We start from the raw sequence: 22,735 nt of genomic DNA, 5'->3' as shown, positions 1-22,735 counted from the left end.
GAACCATGTCCTGTTACTCCTCATACTGAAACATTCTACTAAATATACAAATAATATGTTTACAACAAATTCAAAGCAGAAGATACAGCACAAAATGACAAAATTAGTCATGCTAATGAAGATGTGTGCTGATTTTAAAATTGCTGTAAAAGAAGAGCAAAATGACACTGATGAAAAAGCTTTTGTCACGTCATTTTGAGGAAAATGGGATCAATGCCAGAAGAGGAAAAGGCACATTACCTAGCTGCATTTCAGCTATTTCAAGCCACCAAGTACTGTTATCCATTAAGTACAGAGTTTACTGTAGTCCATGGACAAAAGGCTTCTTTGCTTGGTTTTAAAAGGTGATTGCTTTTAAATTAGGTTTGAAATAGGCAAACAAAACAAATACAGGCTTTATGTGGTCTTAATTTTAGATAGTGGGTACCAGTCTGCATAATACTCATTAGTTTATTCTCAGAAGACTCTTTTGTGGCTGCTATGAATAAGTACACGCAACTTATATAAGTATATGGAAAGGTTCAAAATGTACATTTGTTAATTAAATTAAATTAACCAAAACAGTCTACAGTTGCATAAAATCTTCCCCCCTTTAATAGATAATCAATTATATAGTGATATATGAAGTCCAAGTATACATTTTCTCATACTTTTATTCAGAGTGATATTGTGGCTTTTCTTTACTGGTCATAAATTACAGAAAAGAACCACTTAATCTCAAGAAATTTCATATGCTTCTCTGTTTCTCCTCTTACTAGCCTGATTTGGTGTTCTAAGATCACAAATGAATTTTATAATTGTGTACAGTCCCCTAAAGACTGTCCATCAAAGGAGTTGGAGATAAGATTTTTTTAATGTATAGGGAAAGAACTGAAATAGCCCAGCTTTTACTATCTATTCTTTAACTTCTTCAGAAAACTCGAATAGGTTCAAGTGTAACAACTCTTTTTATAAATCTGCTTAATTTAGAGCATCAGAATGGTCCATGCTATGCGAATCAGTCCATTGCATTTAGGATTAAGGAAACAGAAAGGTTAATCAAAACACTGCACAGCTATCAGTCTTTTTTTCCCTAGCATTACCCTACCCTTCCTGATATGTTTAAAAAATACAGTGATGTCATTTTATCTGTTGATTTACAAGAATATTGATATAGTTTGTCTTATATGAAGAATGACAACCCAAGGTCCATGACTCTTGAAAAAAATAATGCTTAAAGTAAGGTTCCATTATTGATTTACCCCTATTGAAGTTGGGATATTTTTGCCAAGTGTCAGAGTTGAAAACTCTTTTTCTCTGCCTTTCACAGTTTAATTACTAAATATTGGGCAAACTAAGAAACTAGAAGCACTTACACTCTATGCTAATTGATCATCATTCACACTATTGCAATACTTTCCTCAGAATTATTTATGCTTAGTTGATTTCACTGGTAGTGGTCAATAAATTTTAAAAATTTTCCTAAGGTGACCTACCTGTGGAGCTTTATAAGTGAACACACTCACTGTGTGTATCTTCATGTGTTTTAGGTTGTCAGCTATTTAGGGAAAACTATTTGATTGTATTATTTTCCAAAATTTCCTGCCTATGGGACACGTGATAGAGATGGACAAATACTTTAAGCTTAAAAAACAGAGTAACAATGATGTATGTAGTATCGATAATACGATATATTGCAAAACAATACATACCCCCAAAACCAGAAGATGTCTGATAATTATCCAATTCCTTTGCTGATTCAGTAGGAGTGATGTTATTTTGCATTTGGTTTCAGTAAGTTCTGAAGATACTTCAGAAAGACTTCAGAAAGCTATCAGAAAGATATTTATATCAGAAAATATTTAGAAAATTAGAAAAGCTGATCTTAATTTGATCTAATTTTAAGTGAAGGACAAACAATAGTAGGTCTATAACATAGATTCTAGATAACTAAAGAGAAGCAATGAGAAAAGAAGTACTTTCATCATTTTAGGTAAAGCACTTGGTATGATGCCAGGTGAGAACCTGTCCAATTAACTAAAATACTGGGAGTTAGTAGAGAAATCATAAAATAAGTAAGGAGATAGCTGAAAGGGAGGTGGTATGGGTTCAACGGAATGGGAAAATATCACTTTGAGAAGGAGTTAGTAAGTTCTCCAGTGACCACCTGGGAAGCAAACTTATTTAATGCTTTCACTAATACCCTGACCAAAAAAAAAAAAAAAAAAAAAAAAAGAAAAGTAAGAGAAGTCTCTCAGAGACCAGGATTTGGGAGTCATCATCAATACAGACAAATGTTAGATTATTATAGTAGAGGAACTGGACAGCCTTGAAGCCTGGCTCAGTAGAAGTGAGATGAAAAGTAATGTTACAAAGTGTAAGATCTTATACTTGGTTAACAGTAAGAAATTATACTTCAAGCTGAGAACTAATCTACTGGAAAGAGCAGAGTAAAAGAAATTGTGTGGACCTGTCAATCACAGGGCAACTGTGAGGAACGAGATTAGATTAATGTGAAAATGGCAATTGCATTCTAGAGACATTTACTGTAGTCTTTCAGGAAAAGATATGGATTAGTTGATACATTGCACTTTTTTATTCAAACTATTGTGTACATTTTTATTTCATGTTTTCTCAAGAAGGATGAATTCATGCTGGATCAAACACAGTGATAGCTTCAGTAATGCAGAATAATGAGAGGGAACCAGAAAAACTTGACTTGGTACCATTAATCAGAATGAGGGGTAGGGGAGTTTGTAGAATGGCTGTAGCAACAAGGAGATTTGTCAAACTCTTTCAACCATCTAACACCTTCCTCAACCAACAGAGGAGTGTTTTACATTTAAACCATTATATTTTTTTTAATCTTGAGTATTTCTGAGCCTCTTCAGTAAAAGTTCTTTTTTTTTTTTTTTTTTTTTTTTTTTCTGGTCAATGTTAATGTTTTAAAATACCTTCTCTGTAGCTAACACTTACTCTGGTTTCACCACTTTTGTCCTCTTTTGTAATGACTGCTTTTTAAATTGCTTCCAACCAGATATTTCTACACAGCTGTCTGTAACCTATTCTGTGTTCCACATCTCCTAACTATACCTCCAGCTTTCATTCAAATGGGTTTGGCGTTTTTTTACTTCTCTCCCTTTATCTAAAAAATATATCCAGTGACTTTTTGTAGTTAGGAACCAGATGTGCGTCAGACTGATACTGCATCTGGAGGAGTTACAAGCAAATTCATTTAATACAGTATAGCATAATAGAGTATTTATGCTTCTGATAACAGCAAGCTATAAAAGGCAAACCCTACTGGCTACTTATATATAATATTACTTGCTCTGTAACCAACAGTATCCAAATTTAATTTTTGCTTGGTGTTTGTATAAGTAGACTGAATTAATTTCACTTCCAATTTTTCTAAACCTTTACTCTCCTTTTTAATTTGAAATTAAATAAACAAAATGTGTGAGACTGAACTTCAAAGGATTATCATTGCTCTACAAGGGCAACATGGAGAGAAAACTAGGAGTCATCCTAGTAGGTGATGTCTTCCAGTGCCATGGCTTCAGTCTCTGGCAAAAGTCTTTGCTCTCAAACAGGTTTATTTCTTTCAGGGAGAAAAGAAGAGATGGTAAATGCATCATTTGGTTCCTGGGCCTATCTTTTCTGTTTCCAAAGGAGTGTCATGGAGCATGGACTGAGTGAGGTGCTGCCCTGTGCACCTGGAAACACTCTGCACATACCACACCCTTCCCCCCTTACCACTGTTTGCCTCTTCCATCCTGGAAGCAGACAGTTCATGAACAGGGATTTTCAGGGATTTATCTGCTAAAGAGCTCTGCTCCAGGTACTGCTCTGTCAGCTTAGGGCTTTTTGGGTTGGGTGGTGTGCTTTTTTGCTGCTTTTTTTTTTTCAAAAAAGGAGAAAATATATGCAATAGTTTTATCTTTAGAAAATAAGAAAAGTTATAACATATATAGTATTTTTCATGACCATTACTTCACGACTTTCCTAAATTAAAGAGTAACTTTGGAAAACACAGATAATTACACATTTAATGGACTACCAGAATGTTTACCTACCTTTTGAGATGTTTGCATACTGAATTCAATAAAAAACTAAAATAGTTGTACTGTCAGTTGCCTAGTAGTTTTGATTCATTCAGTAGCCATGCAGGTATGTCTCAGGAAGTCTGCACAATACTGTCACTGAACAACCATCTCTTGTAACATAGGAGCTGACGTTATTCTGATGATGCAGTAAATTTTAAAAACTACAGTAAATAGCACAATATTCAACTTAATTCATATATTTCCTTTTCCTTAATGTAATAAATTGTGTCAGGTAATGCATCTACTTAGAAAAAGAAAGTCAGTCTCATTTGTGCATGTCTGGTGGGCAGTATCACTTGAATTTTGAGTCATAGTATATTAGTTCTGGAAAAGAAAAGAATCAGGGGTTTTGGGGATCTAAATGTAAAATTAAGTTTTTAATGACACAAAAATGAACCATTGCATTTAATTATAGACCAACAAAGCTTTCTTTTCCAAAGATACTGAGATGCCTCTCTGATGCTTGCACTTTGGAAAAAAAAAAAAAAAAAAAAAAGTGTTAATTACAACGTACTGTTTTTATGAGAATAAAAGGAACCTATAAGGATCTTAGCTTGCCTATAGGCTGCTGCTTTGCAATAATGGAAAAATTATTTTCTCTCTTATATGAAAGTGATTTGGTAATTAGAGAACAAATACCTGATGCCTTTTATAGTTTACTTAAAAAATCAAAGATAAAAAAAAACTAGAGATTTTTTCATGCTTTAGCAGCCGAGCGGAAAAATCGCTATTTGGATGGTCTTCAATTCCTAAAGAGCTCTTTTGTCTGACACAATCATTCCTAACACAGAATTTTAATAGTTTATGTTTAATCAGGCACAACACAAGTGAAGAGACAACTCAGCTGTTCAGCCTCTAACCTATAGGCAGTTACATAAGAGAGAAGAATATACAGTGTCATCAAATTAATGTGTATCATTCTTTTTATGTAACTGTCCAAATGAGTTGTGGGATGTAGATTTGAAGTGGTCTTCTATTAATATTAGAGCTGTTTAAAGCTTTTTAATACATAGATTAGCAGAGAAAGTTTCGGAGAAAGTCTGGACTCCCATCACATGTCTAAATTTTTAAAAGATTACTTGAAAACTTGAATAACGATGAACTTTTGGTTAAACTGAAAAATGATTTTTTTTTTTTTTTTCCCCTTGGATTGAAATGAACATGGATGTTCATATAATTTAGGTTTTTCTTTCCTGAAATCTCTTCAGTTACTTTGGTTTTAGTTTGTGTTATGGTGCAAAGGTAATTACTGAAGTCATGCATTATTTTTCTTGCAATATGAAATACCAGAGGCAGTCAAAATGTGCTAAATTGAAAGGCTTGAGAGTACTTCTCTACTAATATTAATTTTATTCACTTGTTTTTGCATTAAATAGATTTGTTCCAAAATTGAATGACAAAAGTTTCCTTAAATGAAATATAAAAATACTTTTCTTTTTAAGGCTGCATACTCTGTATTTACTAGCATATTTGTTTATACCTAATTTAATTCCATTAGTATTTTCTTTACTTTTTTAACTTAAAAAAATTATTTTGTGTTGCATTCACCCCTTTTTTTTAGATGTTTCACGTACCATGCCATAAACTGTCCTCATTTTCACAGGACATTAAGTGAGTTTGAATTTGCTGCACCAGTGTTAATTTTAGAAATGCTGGATACTTTTCAACAGCAATGTTGGAATTTCTTTGTGGTTCAAACAATAAATATGAATGTGAAAAAGCCATTTTAGGTTCCTCAAATTTCCCATATTGATTGAATTTTCTTGTACCCATGCGTCATGCAGAATATGGTTTCTTAGTGTTTGCATGTATTCTTAATGATTTTACTTCCAAATGTGTTAGCAATTTGTCTTATATTGAAGAAAAAACGAAACACACATGCTCTTACCCCAAATGACAACCTATGGCACACATTTGAAATTGCCTCCTCTAAATTTACTGTTTTACAGATATTTTACATTGGGGTATTTTACTTAATACTAAGGCTTGGCAAGCCTTGTGAAATAGCTTAGCAACACTAGCAATTTCTATTGTCTTGCACAGTGAATGCAAAACATAAGCAGCAAATATTTGTGGACTGAGATAATTCACAGTATTTCAGATGATGCACTGTATTTGCTTCAGCTTTGTCTTTAATTGTTACACACAAAGAAGTACTCTGTACTTCTACCAGGTGCTATAGTCTGTCGTGGTTGTTGCTTCTGTTCCTTGGCAGACAGAACAGTTTGGGAACTGGTGCAACAAAGTGCTTCATTTTTTCCCAGTTTTTATTTTTTTGTTTATTCCCCTCCTTTTCTCACCCTCTTTTTTTTTTTTTTTTTTTCCTGCATTTAGAGACATTTATTCAAGTACGCAACTATTTATTATTCTGGTTCTGAATTTCTGCACTTGTAAAAGGAATCATGTTTGACTAGAGAAACACAGAAATTACTTAACACTTTTTTTTTTTTTTTTTTAAATGACATTAACTAATGTGTTCGGACTATTATTAATGCATATTCTTCTGAGACTGAAATAAGAGAGATTACTAATGTCAGTTTGATCTGGAAGCTATGTTTTCACTGAAATCAAGGAAAAAGCCCCATATTAATTTTATGTTCTGAATGCAGAATTGATTTTGTTGTCCATTTCAGTCTCAGTCCTGTATGCTTTGTACTCCAAGCTCCATTTGTATTTTTCTTTTTTGAAGATGAACTCGTGTGAATGACTCTTGGAGCAGTACTGCCATTTTAGTTCAGACGAAGGTGCTGACTACTCTGCTACATTGGCCTCAACTGGCAAATAACTTCCAGTGTCTGACTTCAGATACACTGTCATGTTTATTACAGTCTTACTCTGAAATTATTTTTTACATTAAACGCTTCTCTTCTTACAGGGTGATACTTGTCACTCAATTTAATTGAAATGTCATGCTAACCTTTATTTGAAATACTCTGAACTTCCTGTGGTTGTTGGGAATTCTTTTAGCTTTGATTCCAATTAAAATCCTTAAATTACCAGTGTACAAAAACTGCATCCTAATTAACCTTATGAAACTGCCTGCTAATTAATCTTACAAACAATATATCTTTTGCAGAGGTAGTTCAGCTGAGTCTGCCTGAAGATCAAAAACTAAGCACCACTGCAGCAACAGTGGGACAAAGTGCTGTCTTAAGTTGTGCGATCCAGGGTATCCTGAGACCTCCCATCATCTGGAAGAGGAACAATATCATTCTGAATAGCTTAGATTTGGAAGATATCAATGTAAGTAAGAGAAATTTCTATTTAACAGCTTATTATCAAAACTCTTCATGAAGCATAGAGAAGTGATATGTAACAAACTCCATACTCCTGACATTTTAAAGAAAAGAAATGGAAATGATATGTTTGCCAAACAGTCTGTTTTTATTTTACTGTGTATTCAAACCCTTGTTGTTAAACACAAAGAAATAATTTTTAACAGACCAATCATTTCAAAGAATAAATATACCAGTAAAAGTACATGAAGACAAAATTGCAGCCCAAAATGCAGTCAGCATTATTAATTCAGGATTATACAGTCTTCAAACATCTAAAAGAAAAAAAAAATCTGTGAAATGAACATTTTAAGAAATGCATAGTGACTTACTGTGAACAGATCATAATCAATCTTCTAATAATTCAATAAAAATTTATTTTTTCCAAAATAAGTGTTTTACTACAAAATCAGTTGTTTTGTTCCAAATATCCAGCAGTGTATATGGTACTTCTCAGAAAATCACAAGTGAATACTAGTATACCTTAAAATCTTTTTTTAGGAAGGCAAAGATTTGCCACCTAACTTTGCCATGACCTCAAAATATAGAGCAAAAGAGAAAATGAGGAACATAATTACATCTTCTGACAAAACTCTGAAAACAATCTTTCAGCTGTATTTTGTTTGCTTATGGGTATGCTTACTTTGCTTTGATCACTTTATATTAGCAAAGTTATAAATGTGGACAGACTCTTACATCGTGAGCTGTGCTTTCTCTCTGACTCAGATGAGTCCAGAATCACTGAAACTGTTATGTATGTGGGATATCACCACAATCAAATATCTACTTTAGTTTTTTTAATTTCATTTTCTTATGAATGCTTTTATTTCTAACGTGGCAATTGTACTCACGCATCACCTTTGTTTTGTTTCCTGTTTTTACATTAGTTCTGTTTGTAGATTTCTCACAGTGGTACTTTGTAAAATAAAAGGCAGTTTCAAAGCTCGTCTTCCTTGAATGGCAGCTTTAAGTCACTTGAGAGGCTTAGGATGAAACCAGCATTCTCTGACAGGTTTTGTTAAATCATTTTTGCTTTTGCTAGTTTGGTATTAATCATATGACTGACATTCAAAAGTGTCTTGCCCACATTCACATGCTCCTTTCTGTGGTATTTGTTAGCTTTCTGTAAATATTCATGATGCTCATAAATAATGATTTGGAGTTCTTACTAATCACTTCTAAGTATAATACATGGCATGAGCTGTAGATAGAAACAGGAACATGCATCTGGACACAGAGAAATAGAAGGCAAATGATGAATGGAAATAATGAAGCTAACAGCTTAGTTTCAAACAGAAAGGTTTAGTTGACTGCATTTGCAGATGTGAAAAGAGCAAGTGTTTTCAAAGCCTGATACATACATTTTGAATATGAAAATTTAAAAAACCAAACACCAACAGAGAAACTTCTTGTGTCAGGTGTGGGTACACAAGTGTTAGCAGTGCGGGCTGCCCGGGCAGCCTCTGAGGGAAGAGGCCGAGGCTGCCCCATGCTGGACACAGCCAATTCCAGTTGAGCCTCTCAGCCACACTTGTGGCAGCTCTTGGAAAACATTAAAAGAAAAGACATAAAATACCAGAAGGAGGGAGAGGAGTGGAAAACAAAAAGCGAGAAACAGCAGAAGACAGTCCAAGGCTGGAAGAGCAGGAGGTGCTCCATGGTGGAGCAGATATCCACAGCACTCACACTGGAGCAGGTTTATCGTGAAGGACTTCAGCCCATGGAGAGTCCTGGCTAGAGCAGACAAGAAGGGTGAAGAGAAAGGGGACTCAAAGAGTTATTGCTGTGTATTTACTGTAACCCTCAAACCTTCTGCACCATTCAGGCAGAGGATAAGTGTGTTAGGAGTGAAGGAGTGAAGTTGAGCCTGAGGAAGGCAGGGACGAAAGCTGTTGTTTTAATAATGTATGTATTTTTGTTTCCCACCACCCAAATTAAGAATTACTTTTTTATTTTTGTTGTCAATAAATTAAGCTAAATTTCCCAAGGTTGACTCTGTTTTGTCCACCATGGTTATTAGTAAGCAGTCTCCCTGTCTTTATCTCAACACATGAGCTTTGTCCGTCATGTTCCTCTTATTTTCTCCCCCTGTACTGCTGTGGAGAGTGGAGGGGGAACGAAGTAAGCAACTGGATTGGAGTTTGGTTATTAGCCAGGGCCATCCTGGCGTACTTCTGAAGTACTTATCACAGCTGGAGGAGGGTTGAGTATGGAATTTTTGAAGACTCATGGGATGCTCAACTTGTAGTCAGATTGCAGTGGTGATCAGATATTCAAAGCAAAGTTGAAATTGCTAGAATTGTCCAGTTTTGTTTGTATTCAATAGGAGAAGAGGAATGTGTGACAGTGTACTGAATTGACACCCCACAAACATAAAAAGAAAAGTCTGCAAAGTGCTGAGATGATGTGTGTGTGTGTGCATTTTGTGTACAGGTACAGTAAGAGCTGTTGAGGGAGTAAAAACTTCCAGTTACAGGAGCACATAAGTCTGAAGAGAACTGGAACGCTTGGAAGTCTTTTTAAGCAAAAAATATGTTATAGCTTAGTCCTTTAATATTAACAGTTTAGTTATGATTCAAATATAGAAACAATGACAGATTCAATATCCATGGAGTAAGGCACTAAAATTAGTAGCACTCATATATATAGGTGATATTCATCTAATATGTCTTTGTAGATAAAATAACAGAGGGTGGAGGAAAGAGTTAATGGAGTCTGATTAAAAAAAAAAAAAAAAGAAAAAAAAAAAAGGAGTGGGCATAAAGACATTGAATTAAATTGTTCCCCAGAATATCTTTTCTTCAAAATTTATTGTACATGTTTCACTCTTGCACTTATTGATTCCCCTATAATTATTTCTAGATCTTCCCTTGGTTTGGTTTGTTTTGGTTTGTTGTTGTTTTTGTGGTTTTTTTCTTCTTCCATATTTCTTTGGTCATTCCATATTTTTCTGAATCTTGTTCATCATATATTCCCTGTTCGGTTCTTACAGTTTTGCATTTGCTTAAAGGTTGTTATGTAGCCATAATTTAGTATCCATTCAGGCAATGTAATAAAGGTAAAACCTTGGGGAAAAGAGAAATAATTGGGGGAGAAAAGACTGGTGTTTTATACTTCACTATGGAAAATTAATTTAGTACTTAAATAAATATTTTCAAAGTAACAAATGCGGAGGGAAACATAGTGTGCTCCAGTTTATGTCAAAATTTAACAACAAAGACTGTGTTGTACTTATTCAGGCAATTTTAAACATTCAAAACCCCTAAGTCCTTGTATAATTCAAGATGTCCCCAGAGGCAATGTCTTCTAGGCTTTACTATAGTTATATTATAAACTACAATCATGTTTGCCTAACTCTGGGAATTATTAATTTACTCGGCTATACAAGAACCACATCAGTGCATCTAGAGACTAATAATGTTGTGTAAATAGTAGCACTTTCTGGAAAAACATGACAAGCACTATCCTGGGAAGATAGATCAATATCCTTTTTAGGCAAAATGCATCAGAAATCATCATAAATGCAAGTCAGCACATACCTAGGACTAAACAGTAGTGACAATGTGATTTTGTACATCATAGCAAGTGCTCATACTTAGAAATTAATTTTTTGCACTATGCAGTTCTCAAGGAGTTAAGCTATTTACTTTAGGGAGGGACAAATTGAGAATATAATGTCCTAGTGTTTTGAGAAATGGAAAAATGCAACAAGAATCAGCAAAGAAGTCCAAGTCTAAACTCAAATTGTGACTGCTGAATTTCTATTTTGTTGAAAAATACCCTACTCCTCTACTGAAAGTACATAAGATATATGTCTAAGTCTGTCAACTGTGGAGTGGCTAAGAGCCAATCATAAATAATGAATAGTGTTATATACTCAAAGACATTTTAAAGAAATATTAAGAAATATTGTTTGACTTTCAAAGATGAGAATGAAAATTCTATTAAGTAGTGCATTCAAAAAGTGGTAAAATGACTTAGAGAATGCGATCAAGTGTGTGGTCAGATATTAATAATGTTACTGATAATATCCAGTTGGTAATTTTAGAAGTCCTTAGTACTTCTCAACTCTTCTTATGATACTTGTGATTACTATTTGTGGAAATAATGCATCTTGCTACCGATCTTTCTCTTATTGAAACTGATGGCAGTCAGGGATAATCAGCATCCGTCTGAATGAAACCATGAAAAATTGTATTCCTCTGCAAATTCTACTTAAATTATAATATAGTTGTGCTGTGTCTCACTGCAGAATTGATACCACAGGACGTTCTGCTGATACACATCTAGAAAGACCTTCTTTTCCTGCTGTTATTCTGCACCTTAAGTTTTTTATCTGTCTTTCCACTTACCTCTTTGAATATATTTTATCTAACCTATTATTCATTATATAAAATAATTCTGTTATGGAAAATTTTAAAATAGCGCCTTTTTTTGCAAATGCAATACATAGTGCTTTTTAAAAAATGTTAGTTCATTAACTTTTTTTAACAGTTTTTATATCTCATTTTACTTTAGACTTTTTCTGACCTTTTCCTTCAGTTTTGCCTTCAGCTTCTGCCCTATACCTGTCAGCAATCACACTTTTATTACAAGGTGTCTGCCCTTTGTTCTTTCATTTATACAAGATCTACTTAAATGTCTTGTCCACATATAAAGTTTAACATCTGCTAACATACTTAAATTAGTAACTTTTTAGGAGAATGTAGTTTAATTTAAACTTTTTGATAAAAGCTTATGATATCTCTCTTTAGGTTACCTTCAACAGAAGCATATAGTATTCCCATTTTGGGATTTTTGAAGTTATGTATAGATTATCTTTCTCTCAAAACTTCTAATTTTTTCATCTTGTTACAATTATTTTACAGATAACAACTTTCGCTTTTTTTGAATAATTCAACAGTCTGCATTCTCTTACTAGTATATTCCTCCCCTCCCAACAAAAAACACAACCCCAAAAGACCATAATAGAGATGCCATTAAAAGCTTCTGTCCTCTGAAAGAACACGCTCCCTTCCATTCAGGAGAGTGCTGCTCAGCCACTGATGACACAAATGTTTTCATATTGTCCACAATGCTAAGCATATTTCCTAGAAAGGACTCCTGACATCTGCCCTCTTCTTTTCCTTCCAACTTCTCCCCCTTTTCTCCCCCTTTTTTATTCTTAGGAAAATTCTCATGAGAACCTAATGAATTATTGCCTTTCATATTGTATTCTCCCATGGGAGATAGTATGGACCTACATACAAACCTCACTTTATGCATGGTTAACTCGTACTTAGTAGAACACAATTATGACTTTAAGGCGATAGCCATAAATATAAATGTCTTGTCTGTCAATAATTTATTTTTGTTGTGTTTGTATTTAAGACAGAATCCCAGGTGAGCCAGAACTATTAGGGAAATGTACCTCAATCTTTTTTCTGCTCCCCAAAGATAACTACTCTTGAAAGTGAAAGATCTCAAAAGAGGTTTATTGGGTTATAAACTACAGAGGACTTAAATTTAAAGAAAGTTAGGATTAAAAGGCAAAACACAATTGAAATTCAAAATTAATATAAACAGAACTCTTCTTTCTCCAGTGTCCTAAAAGAGGGAATGCCTTCTTCCAGTGTTGCCTGCTGTCAACTTAGTGACTTTCTGAATTGCTGCAGCAAGCTCTGCATGGTCTTGCTTCATTTCTCAGGAGTGTTTAATCCTTGAAGGTTTGCCATTGCCCCTCTGATCTTGTGAAGTCTTTGCTGTGATTCTCTCACCCCTGTGTGAGGGAATGTGTAGGGGTCCTGTGACATGAAGGGACCGTAAGAAACTTCCCTTTCAGCCTTCCCTTCAGAGATGATGCTCTCAAACTCTTCCTTTTTGGATGACAGTAACTCACAGTCCAACAATGAACAAATCAAAACAGTCAGTCACAGTCAAAAAGCTACTGATCTTGTTCAGTACAAAAACTGGTTCCTGACCAGCTTATTTTGAACTTTCCTTAGTAAATAATGGTTAAATTGCAATGCAGCAATTGCAGTGTCATATCCTCTGTGTGGTCCAACAATATTCTGTTAGTGTTACAACCAGGATATATGAAGTTCACTTTATCAGCATATTTGCAGGTTTCCCTCATACATTACAATTATGACACCTCTTAAACCCATCTGTTACATCTCATACATTTTCTACTGATTTTTTAAATGAAGTGGTTAGATTTGATTAACAGTGACTCATCAAAGTCAGCATATTTCTATCTGTATTGAGTTGCCCTTTATCTGTCACACAGGCTTTCTTTTTAGTAGGATGTATTATTACCTTTTCTATTTATGGATCAAATACCATTTTTTTTTCTCTATTTCATCTTAAAAGTGCAAATAGTTATTGTCAATTATGCCAATCATCAATCATCAGCTTTATCAAAACTCTCTGGGTTTTTTATTTACTTACAGATACGCCAAATATCTTGACCACCAATGCAATCATCTCATTCAGTTCTCTTCCATCCTTTATTTTTCTCCTTTTTGGAGTCTGATTTTGAGTCCTAATTAATTATGTAGCAGTAGGAAAAATCACATAAAAGGGAAACTTTGGATATATGTAAGACTTGCAAGATTTGGCACATTTTATTTTTTTGAATATTGAAGATCTTCTAATACTTATTCTAGTGATGGCATGATGAATGCTACTTTAAACTGTACATCATGTTTTCATGACACTATAAAGACACATTTAAACCAGTGTTGATCCGTAATCTTCTGGGTTAATGAAGACAGTGAAAAATTTTGAGATTTCATTCACAAGTACTTATTCCCATTAAAATAATCTGGACATGCAAGTTATATACTCTAGTTTAATCAGAGTTATAATACTGCAGAACTTTGCTACAGCTTTTTATTATGTACATCATTTTATGGTGGGGATTATTTTAACTTTGAGCCAGTTGATGATTCTCTCTTTATGAAGAAGCATTAAGATCCTCGTGGGCTTTCTCTTTTGTGCTAGATCAATCTGTTTCATTTTTTCTTCATTTGAAATGAATGTGTTGATTTCAGAGGTGAACAGAATCATGTTCTGTGGAACATAATCTATTCTGAAGCTTTCAACAGTGTAACTGAGACCATGATCTGGTCCCTTTCCTATCAGAGAGTGGGGCAAAGTAATTGCTTCTTGCAGAGCTGAGTCCCTTGTCTTGCACTACTCAGAGTTCTGTGTTGTAGAGCTGTGTCCGCTAATCGTATCCAAAAGAGCTGAGTCTCTTAATATTTTCCTCTTTGTTTTTCAGAAATTAAAAATTAAAGGATTTGTGGCAGTGGAGTGGTAATATAACATCCATTCCCCCTTGCCATGAAGGAATCCTTGAAAATAACCCTAGGCAAGCCGTGTTAAACTACCTATACATTCTTGACATATACAGGCAGAAGCTGCTAATAAAGTGAAAGGGACATTGTGAATTTCTGAATTGATTGGTTCTTCCAAACCAATTTCTTAACAGAGTGTATTGAACACATCTTTAGAATAGTAGCTGAAATTATATTTCTGTATTCCTAGCTGTTTAAGTCTTCTGTGTGAGCTGAAATATATGAATATCAAAGATGTTAAAAACATTGTTACCTTTGTTCTCCATAGACATACCTTCCTGAACATTGCAGCTGATTCTGTCTAGTTTCATTGGGGATTCCAGATTACGACAGTGACACTTTTTTTTTAGAAATTCAGAAATTTCTAAAGGTAACTTTACAATATAAAGACAACAAGTAAAAACTTTTTTATTATTATTGGTATTTTACAATATAGTTATATCCACCCCTGACTGTTCTATTTTTAAGTTTTCTACAGTAAATAGTAATTAGAAGATTCTGTAGAAACATGGAAATATTTTAAGGAAGGTATAGAGCTAGTGTGTTCATTTATAATAATGTTTTCCTTTCAGTAAGCTGTCTTTTAGATATATCTCGATTCTTCTACCACATTATTAATTCAAACACTGTTTATTATTGTCTTGCTGCTATAGTAACCTGTACTCCTTTTTTCAGAGACACCAGAACTTCTATCATACCCACCTGTATTTTCAGTCTTGCCCACCTTCCCTGTATTTCAAAATTAACGGAAAGCTATTTGATCTATTGTGTTATAAGATGACTTCAGAATTTTTGTAAGCATCTTTTTTCACTACCATAGCATCTTTCTTCCTCAACTCGTTCTTTTCAATTTAAATTCACTGTTTTCTCTGTTCTTTTGTATATATGGATAGATAGAGATGCAGGTTACGTCTTCAATCTATATTGCTGATACCAGCAAGTTCAGCTCGTGCAATTAATTCCTGATTAGTGCATTAAAAAATTGCAGTTTGATTTTTATGTACAGTTATAGACTTAATCTTCTAATTTTTTTCTGCAGTATACATTCCCTCAGCTGGGTGAAAACCAGCATCATTTCTGAATGCTTTTATTACTAGTTACAGATCTATTTTTCCAAATTGTCCAGGTTATTTTGCAGTACTTTTGCTATCCTACTACACTTAATGCTTTCCACAGCTTTGATAAGAATTGTGTGAAAGATTTTTATAGGATGCAAAAGTAATACTAACCTTTTCAGGTTATTATTTTTGAAAAGAAGTCCAAAAGAGCACCCTGGACCAGACTGCAGCTAGCAGGAAAGGTTAGTCCTTAAAAGCATAAAAAAGATGCTTTGTTAAAAATCGCCTGCTGTGGCTCACAGCCCTAACTTTCAAATCATCACTGTAGTATATTAAATAGGAGGATCACATCACCAGTAACAAAAATTCTTTGATGAAATCCCAGAATCTGTTCCACTGAACAGAAAGGCACAATTGTTTAAACACCAGAAAAATAAACCCTTTCTAACCCTCCCTCCCAAACATCCCAGGAAGAAGAATTAAGATAGGTAGGGCATAATCACCTATTGGGAATTTGGCTCAACTGGCATTTATAAAATTTTAAGAAATAATAATAAATAAATAAATAATCCTTCAGAATTGTACCAAGGCAATGATCCAGTACTGACTCAAAAAGAAAATTGCCACCCACCTGTAAAATCACCAGTGCCACTACTTGCAAAAGTAATGTGAAGTAAATTACTTACCCAGATCAAGCCTGATTAATTTATGAGCTCTGAGAGGATTGCAACAGAAGGTGGTATGTCTCCCATTATTTTCAAATGACGACATGAAAGATTTCTCTGAATCAAACTGCTCAGTGATCTATCTACCCATACTCCCAGTACCATGTATCCATGCATATCTAAATTTTATTAATCTACTTTAGTACAGACCAATTTCTCTCATTGTTCTGTGAAAAAAGGTAAAATAAACTAAAAGTTTTCCTAAATGTAGTATGAATTATGGCAATGCCTCTATCTGTCAGCACTTTTAATAGTTGCTATAGTTTTCCTTGATATTCATGTAGGTTTCTATTTCTAGTTTACATCCATGTAGCTAGTGTTGAATTTTAACTGTAGTATTTTTTACAGGGTTTTAATAATTTATATTTGTTTACATTTACCATGTTTAACACTGTGACAAACTTACATGTCATGATCATGAAAACCTTGGAACATTGGGAAGAATTGATCAAAAAAGCAATGGTGATCTTTCTCCATCCATCTTCTGGTGAAGCTTCAACACTGAACTGAAGAAAAAGCCTTGAGGGTGGTCATCTCTACCGTCTCCTTCTGGCTGTTCTCAGCTGGGCTCCTCTTGCCTTTTGTTATGTTTGTTGTTCTGTCTTTTCCTGACTCTCATTTCGGCAATGCTTTACAGGTAATAAGATCGGTACAACCTTAGGTTTTTACACAGTCTTTGGAATATCTGTAGTAATGACGTATTTTGATGGTTACTTGCCTGAATTGGACTTGTATCTGGAGGTAAAATCTTCAATATTCTGTTTTCTACATTCCAAAACATTCTTCCAAGCCCTGTTGGAAAATCAAATTTTCAGTCTTTCTTGTCCTTCACAGGATTACTTTTTTTCTGTGAAGCTCGCTCAGGGCTTCATCTAGTCTGATAAAGAACATAGGAGATGTATTCTTCAAAGTGGGTGGGAATTACAAAAAACAAAAACCAAACAAGCAAAAAGGATGCATCTTTCTATTAGGGAATAGATACATCAATGATGTGCATCTAATTCTCCTTTCATGTATGCCTGGCTATTGTTGCACTTAAAACTCCAACCAGAAGTAGGGAAGTTGAAACAGTGTTCCTAAATAATACCTAGTTTAGTTTGGTGTAAAAATTTATCCTAGCTTAGAATAAGGAAGAATCAGGTGAATTTACAGATGATCACTGAATTTGCACTCTGTTATACTTTTGTGGGTAAAATGAGATAGAAGTGATTAGATTTTTGTCAGTTACCCAAAAATACTTACGAAATATGTTTTTGTTTTGCTGATGATTAACATTTTTCTTCTAGAATTTTCTAAGGAAAATATCTTAACATTTTCCAGTGTTAAGTCTTGTCATATAGATTTTTAATTGAACACTTGAAGAGGAGGGAAAAAAAAAACCAAAACCAAAAACAAAACACTAAAATAAAATTCAGAGTCTTAATAAAAGAAAGCATTTTTTCTCATTCTCATCTGAAGTAGGTTATCTCGTCTGGTTTAAAATCAGATTTGAGTGTCCATGTATTCTTAAGAATTTTTATAATAGCAATAATTAATGCATTTCATTTCAGATTGTCCAGTTACTTAGTTGGGATGAGACTATTTCTTACCATGTAGAGCATGTCCTCCTTCCAGGCAAAAGTCTGTCTTTGCAGATCTGTTTGTGTTAATGAGAAATAAAATAGAATTGCCATACTCTGGCACAGTAAAATACCCATGCTATTCCACTTTTGTCTATGAGATATTTTAGATTTTGTGCAGCAACTTGTCAAATGTTAGAACTTCTGTGAAGTTCCTGCTGTTGTCACTTACAGTTAGTTGAAGATTACTGAAATCCTGGTTTGCCTTCATGTTTTTGACATGTTATACATTAGTTTTAACATCAGAAAAGAAATTCATTCATGAAAAAAGCTTTGAAGTTTAAGCTGTGAGTGTTAAAAAATTAATGTTTTAAATTCCAGTAAAAGGAAGGCAGGGGGAAAAAAGCCACCTTTTCTCCCACCCTTCTGTATTAAAGGTCTTATTTCTGACATGAATTCTATTATCAGTTAGCAACAGTTGATGATAGGGTTATAATTAGAGTAAAATAAAATTGAAACCAAGGGTTAGCTAGAGGGATCAGCAATAGAAAAAGAACTTCTCTGGATTTCAGTCTTGCGAAGTAAGACTGTACTGTATATAAGAAAAATTTATATGATGGTATTTCAATAATACAGTTATATAAGGTGACAATAGCACAGAAGCTTTCCAAAGAATAGTACTGTCCCGTTGTTTAATATGAATGCATAGAACAGAGGTGAAAACAGAAGGTATAGTGTATATAGCTTCATTGTTCATAAAGGACTTGTACTTTTAATGATTTTTTAGGTCCATTACAGAAAGCAGTAGCTAAAAAAGCAAAAATTAAATACAGGAGAAAAATATAAACAATAAAGGTATACTGAGAAGTAAAATTATCTAGATAGATCTCATAGAAACTTGAGGTCTTTTAACAGAGTTAACTATTGTTGCAACAAAAGAGGATTACTTACTGTCATTAGCACAGCAGTACGGAAATTGAAGCAGTGGATGTCTCACAGAAGAGAGAACCTGTTACTCTCAATTCAAAGAGAGCACGAGAATATGGTCATGACTCAGCATGATACTCTGATTTGCATATAAATCCTTTATATCAGTGTTTTGTGTAACTGGAATTCATGGTCTTATTTTCAACTGTGCAATTGAAAATACTTGTGTTTGATTTTTTTAAAACTGTTAATAATGCATAGAAAATACATGTGCAAGATCAGTTAGGCACTTTGCTTCAAGATAATAATTTACTAAGAATTTTGCAACTAGCAGGATATGGTACACTTTATATATAGAAAAAATTATGTGAGTGGTTAGTAGGAACAAAGCTGTTAAATATCAGTAAGATTTCTTTACTTCGTTAATAACAGCCAGAAAATATTAATGACCACTATTTACAATCCCTTTAGGAACTGGGGAATTTCCATTCTCATTTCTGTGACTAGAAGACAGACTAGATCTAACAGAAAGATACATATGAGAAAGAAGAAATACAAATATCTTACTGGTCATAATGTGTAGAAAAGATGAAATTTTGTTAGTTCATCATTATGCTATAGTATTTGTGTATGAACAGCCATCAAACTATATCATACCTGTAGGCTTATTAACTTTCTTTATAACATCTCGGCTTCATATTAGTAAAAGAACAGTAATCGTACTTGGTACAGCTCTAGAAAATGTTTGTCAGTGCTACCACGTGCTGAAACTTTTTTTTTAACAGACAACTTTCTGAACACTCTAATTTGTCTTGTTTTATACCAGGATATTCTTGCAATAGCTTACAGTTTACCTGAGCAAAAACTATGACCAGAGGATACAAAGGCTCTCACTAAAATATATCATCACAGTTCATTTGTGTAGAGAGGAGAAAAGAAGAAAAAAAAAAAAAATCCTACGTAACTAGTTTTAGTGGTTACACTGAAAATATTGAGGTAGCTGCAACCTACCAAAGCTTTTTGTGATAAAAGATTAGACTGATGAACATGTAATGCTGTATTAGTGGATTGAGCAAAGGCAATGTATGTGATGCTTGCAGATAACCACGATTGGTATTAAATGTAAATTGTCTCAGCTAATAAAAATACACTTTTTATTAGTGTAATTCAGCCTTTGCTTGTACTCCAGTTCATACAAAGTGCTTAGCTCAGATGGACTTGGATTTACTCTTTGCTTAAAAGACTCTAAGAAAATTATTTTTATGAGTATTGAGAGTGTCATCTGGGCTAGACTCTTGTTAAGTGATGCTGCTGTGCTAGCATTCAAGCTGTCAATATTTTGATTTTATAAGCAAAGAGCAAAATATGGCAGTGGATGGATGTCACTCACTTTGTTGTATGTATTCAGGCGTATACTTAAAAATCTTTTGTGTAGCAATTTCAGACAAGATCTTTCTTAGCGTATATATGCCCATTTCTTATATAACACAGCTGATAACAAAGTGACACAAATGGCACTGTATTAATTATCCAAGTAATGTGTGTGACTGGCTCTCTTTTCTCTCTACTTTTGTCTGGAGGTCATACATTAGTGCTACATAAGAGATCATCTTAAAGAAAATTATTCAAGTTACAGTATGCATTTTTTCCCCTTTGGACCCTAAGAATAACCTAAAGTGAATCATTCTGATTTTCAAAATCAGGTTGAAGGTACTAGGTTTACTTTTTTCTTTTTTTTTTCCCTGTACCTCCTCTTCAGCTACCACATAGTAGGAAATTCCCTACCAATCTCTATCTTTTCTGGTTTAGGTAGCTTTCTCTGCAAGGTATTTGAAAACTGTATGTGTTTGACAAGGTATTTTATTGCCCATTGGTTTATCATATGTACACAGAGTAGTTTGTAATAAAACAAAATTTGTCCTGCAGAGCTTTTGCAGACTGCATAAAGCTTGAAGACACTCTACCTACCTGTCTCTCTTGCTCCTGGATAGTTCAGAAATACATGGGACAGACTGGATGAAAATTGGATGAAAACTTTAGTAATATGAAAGTTAAAAGGGTTAATTTTTTATTGTTTGTGGTTTCTCTTGAGTTTGTAAAGAAACATCCTGAGAAATTTCTTTCTGTGAAATAAGTTCTATTACTTTAAGATGAGTGCAGTTCAGGAACCAGAAATATGAATTATTGTCAACATAAAGAAAAGGGTTTGTACTCATGAAACTAAAACTGAAACCCAGTATTTTATGCAATAGGAAGATCAAAAAGTCCAATAAACTTTCTAAACTGAAAATAAAAGTGCTCGTAAGCTAAGTGATGGAAAATAAATTTAATCTTATCCCAGTGTAATTATTAAGAGTTGATGTTTTCAGAATCAGGAAAATTTAGCAAGTATTCAAGGATTTCTGTACACTCTTCCTACAAATAAGAAGTGTTCAAAGAAATAAAGTAGAAATGGGGATGCTCTTGTCAAGCTTATTCCACAAATCTGGCCTTAAATTGAGTCACCTTAAAGCATAAATTGATTAGTACTTCTCTGGGGCCTCCTAGCACTTATACATCACTTTGGAATGTGATCTGATACAAGTGAACTGTACAGTGCAAAGCTAGTTTCTTTTTGAAGATCTAGCTTCATGTGTAATAATAAATACATCTGCAACTAAAACCAAACTGAAAAAAAAAAAAAAAAAAAAAAGACCAGTTTGGGGGAATTGTAATAAACTCTGGTAATTGGGTAATTATAAATTCATGTCACTGTTTATGACCTTAAATTTAAAAATATATGAGAAACGAATGTCAAATAGCTTTATCTGATTAAATCCAATTGTGTAACAATTTGTTTTGTTAAAAAGCAGTAGAAGTTAAATGGTATATGACTCATTCTGAAGATCTCTGTGTAACATGAACCAATAAAAAAGACAGCTGTATCAGAGCATGCTGAACTTTCCATTTAAAATAAGCCGTATCTACTCAGTTGGAGATTTTGAATGTGTGAATAAATTAGCAGTCATTATTGCAGATTCATAGCAAGATAGCATAAAGTTACAGAGTAATTTTGGGAAGTAAAAGATTAGTGATGTTTTATGGCTAGCCTCAAGTGCACTAGTACTTTGGCAAAGCTGTCACTTATGTCTAGTTCATATCTCCCGTATACAAGATGCAAATTCTCTTTACATGACTATGTACAAAATTCGGTTGTTATTCTCACTGGTGATCTAGGAGATGCGGGTTTTACGATGCTTTTCTGTGTGGTCCTTCCTCAGGTTCTTGGGAAGCTTGTAACATTATTAGGTTTGGAAACAGCAAAACCAATTTTTAATCAACCACATAGTCTGAAAATCACAAAGCAAGCTGCTGCAGGTTTTTCATAGAATAATGGATGTTACCATTTATTAGATGTTACTATTTCCTCATGAAGAGAAATGGAAGTCCTTACTGTATCCAAGAGAAGGAAAAATCATACATCTCTACTTAAGTAGATACAGTGTTATTCTATTTATTTATAGTTAGATTTCTCAGATTTGCTGAATACAGGTAAATCCTGTTCAAGTAATGGTTGGGGCTCACACATTACAAAGTCTTATTTTAGGAAACGATAATAGAGGGTCATCTCTGTATTGATCATTTGTAAAACAACCTTAGGAAGATATGCACGAAGACTTCCTCAATCTCTTTAGTTACGTGTTCTGAATTACTGAATGATCACCTTTTTCCCCTTTGGCAGTAGATGCTAGCAAGACTACCTTGCTGTGCTGAAAATCAGCCTTTG

The 22,735-nt window shown here is 33.9% G+C and overlaps 1 protein-coding gene across 3 annotated transcripts in view; it reads left to right on the top strand.

Annotated features, from left to right (window-relative positions):
- The window catches only part of FSTL5 (follistatin like 5), a 332,497-nt gene that overhangs the window by 227,159 nt on the left and 82,603 nt on the right, over positions 1 to 22,735 (top strand). For all 3 annotated transcript variants that reach the window (XM_074905701.1, XM_074905702.1, XM_074905700.1), the window contains exon 7: positions 7,162 to 7,328. In XM_074905701.1, coding sequence (XP_074761802.1) covers positions 7,162 to 7,328 — 167 coding nt within the window. The remainder of the gene's footprint in view (positions 1 to 7,161; positions 7,329 to 22,735) is intronic.

Source organism: Athene noctua, chromosome 4, assembly GCF_965140245.1.
Source record: "Athene noctua chromosome 4, bAthNoc1.hap1.1, whole genome shotgun sequence".
NCBI lineage: Eukaryota > Metazoa > Chordata > Aves > Strigiformes > Strigidae > Athene > Athene noctua.
This window is presented reverse-complemented; position numbering and strand designations above follow the sequence as displayed.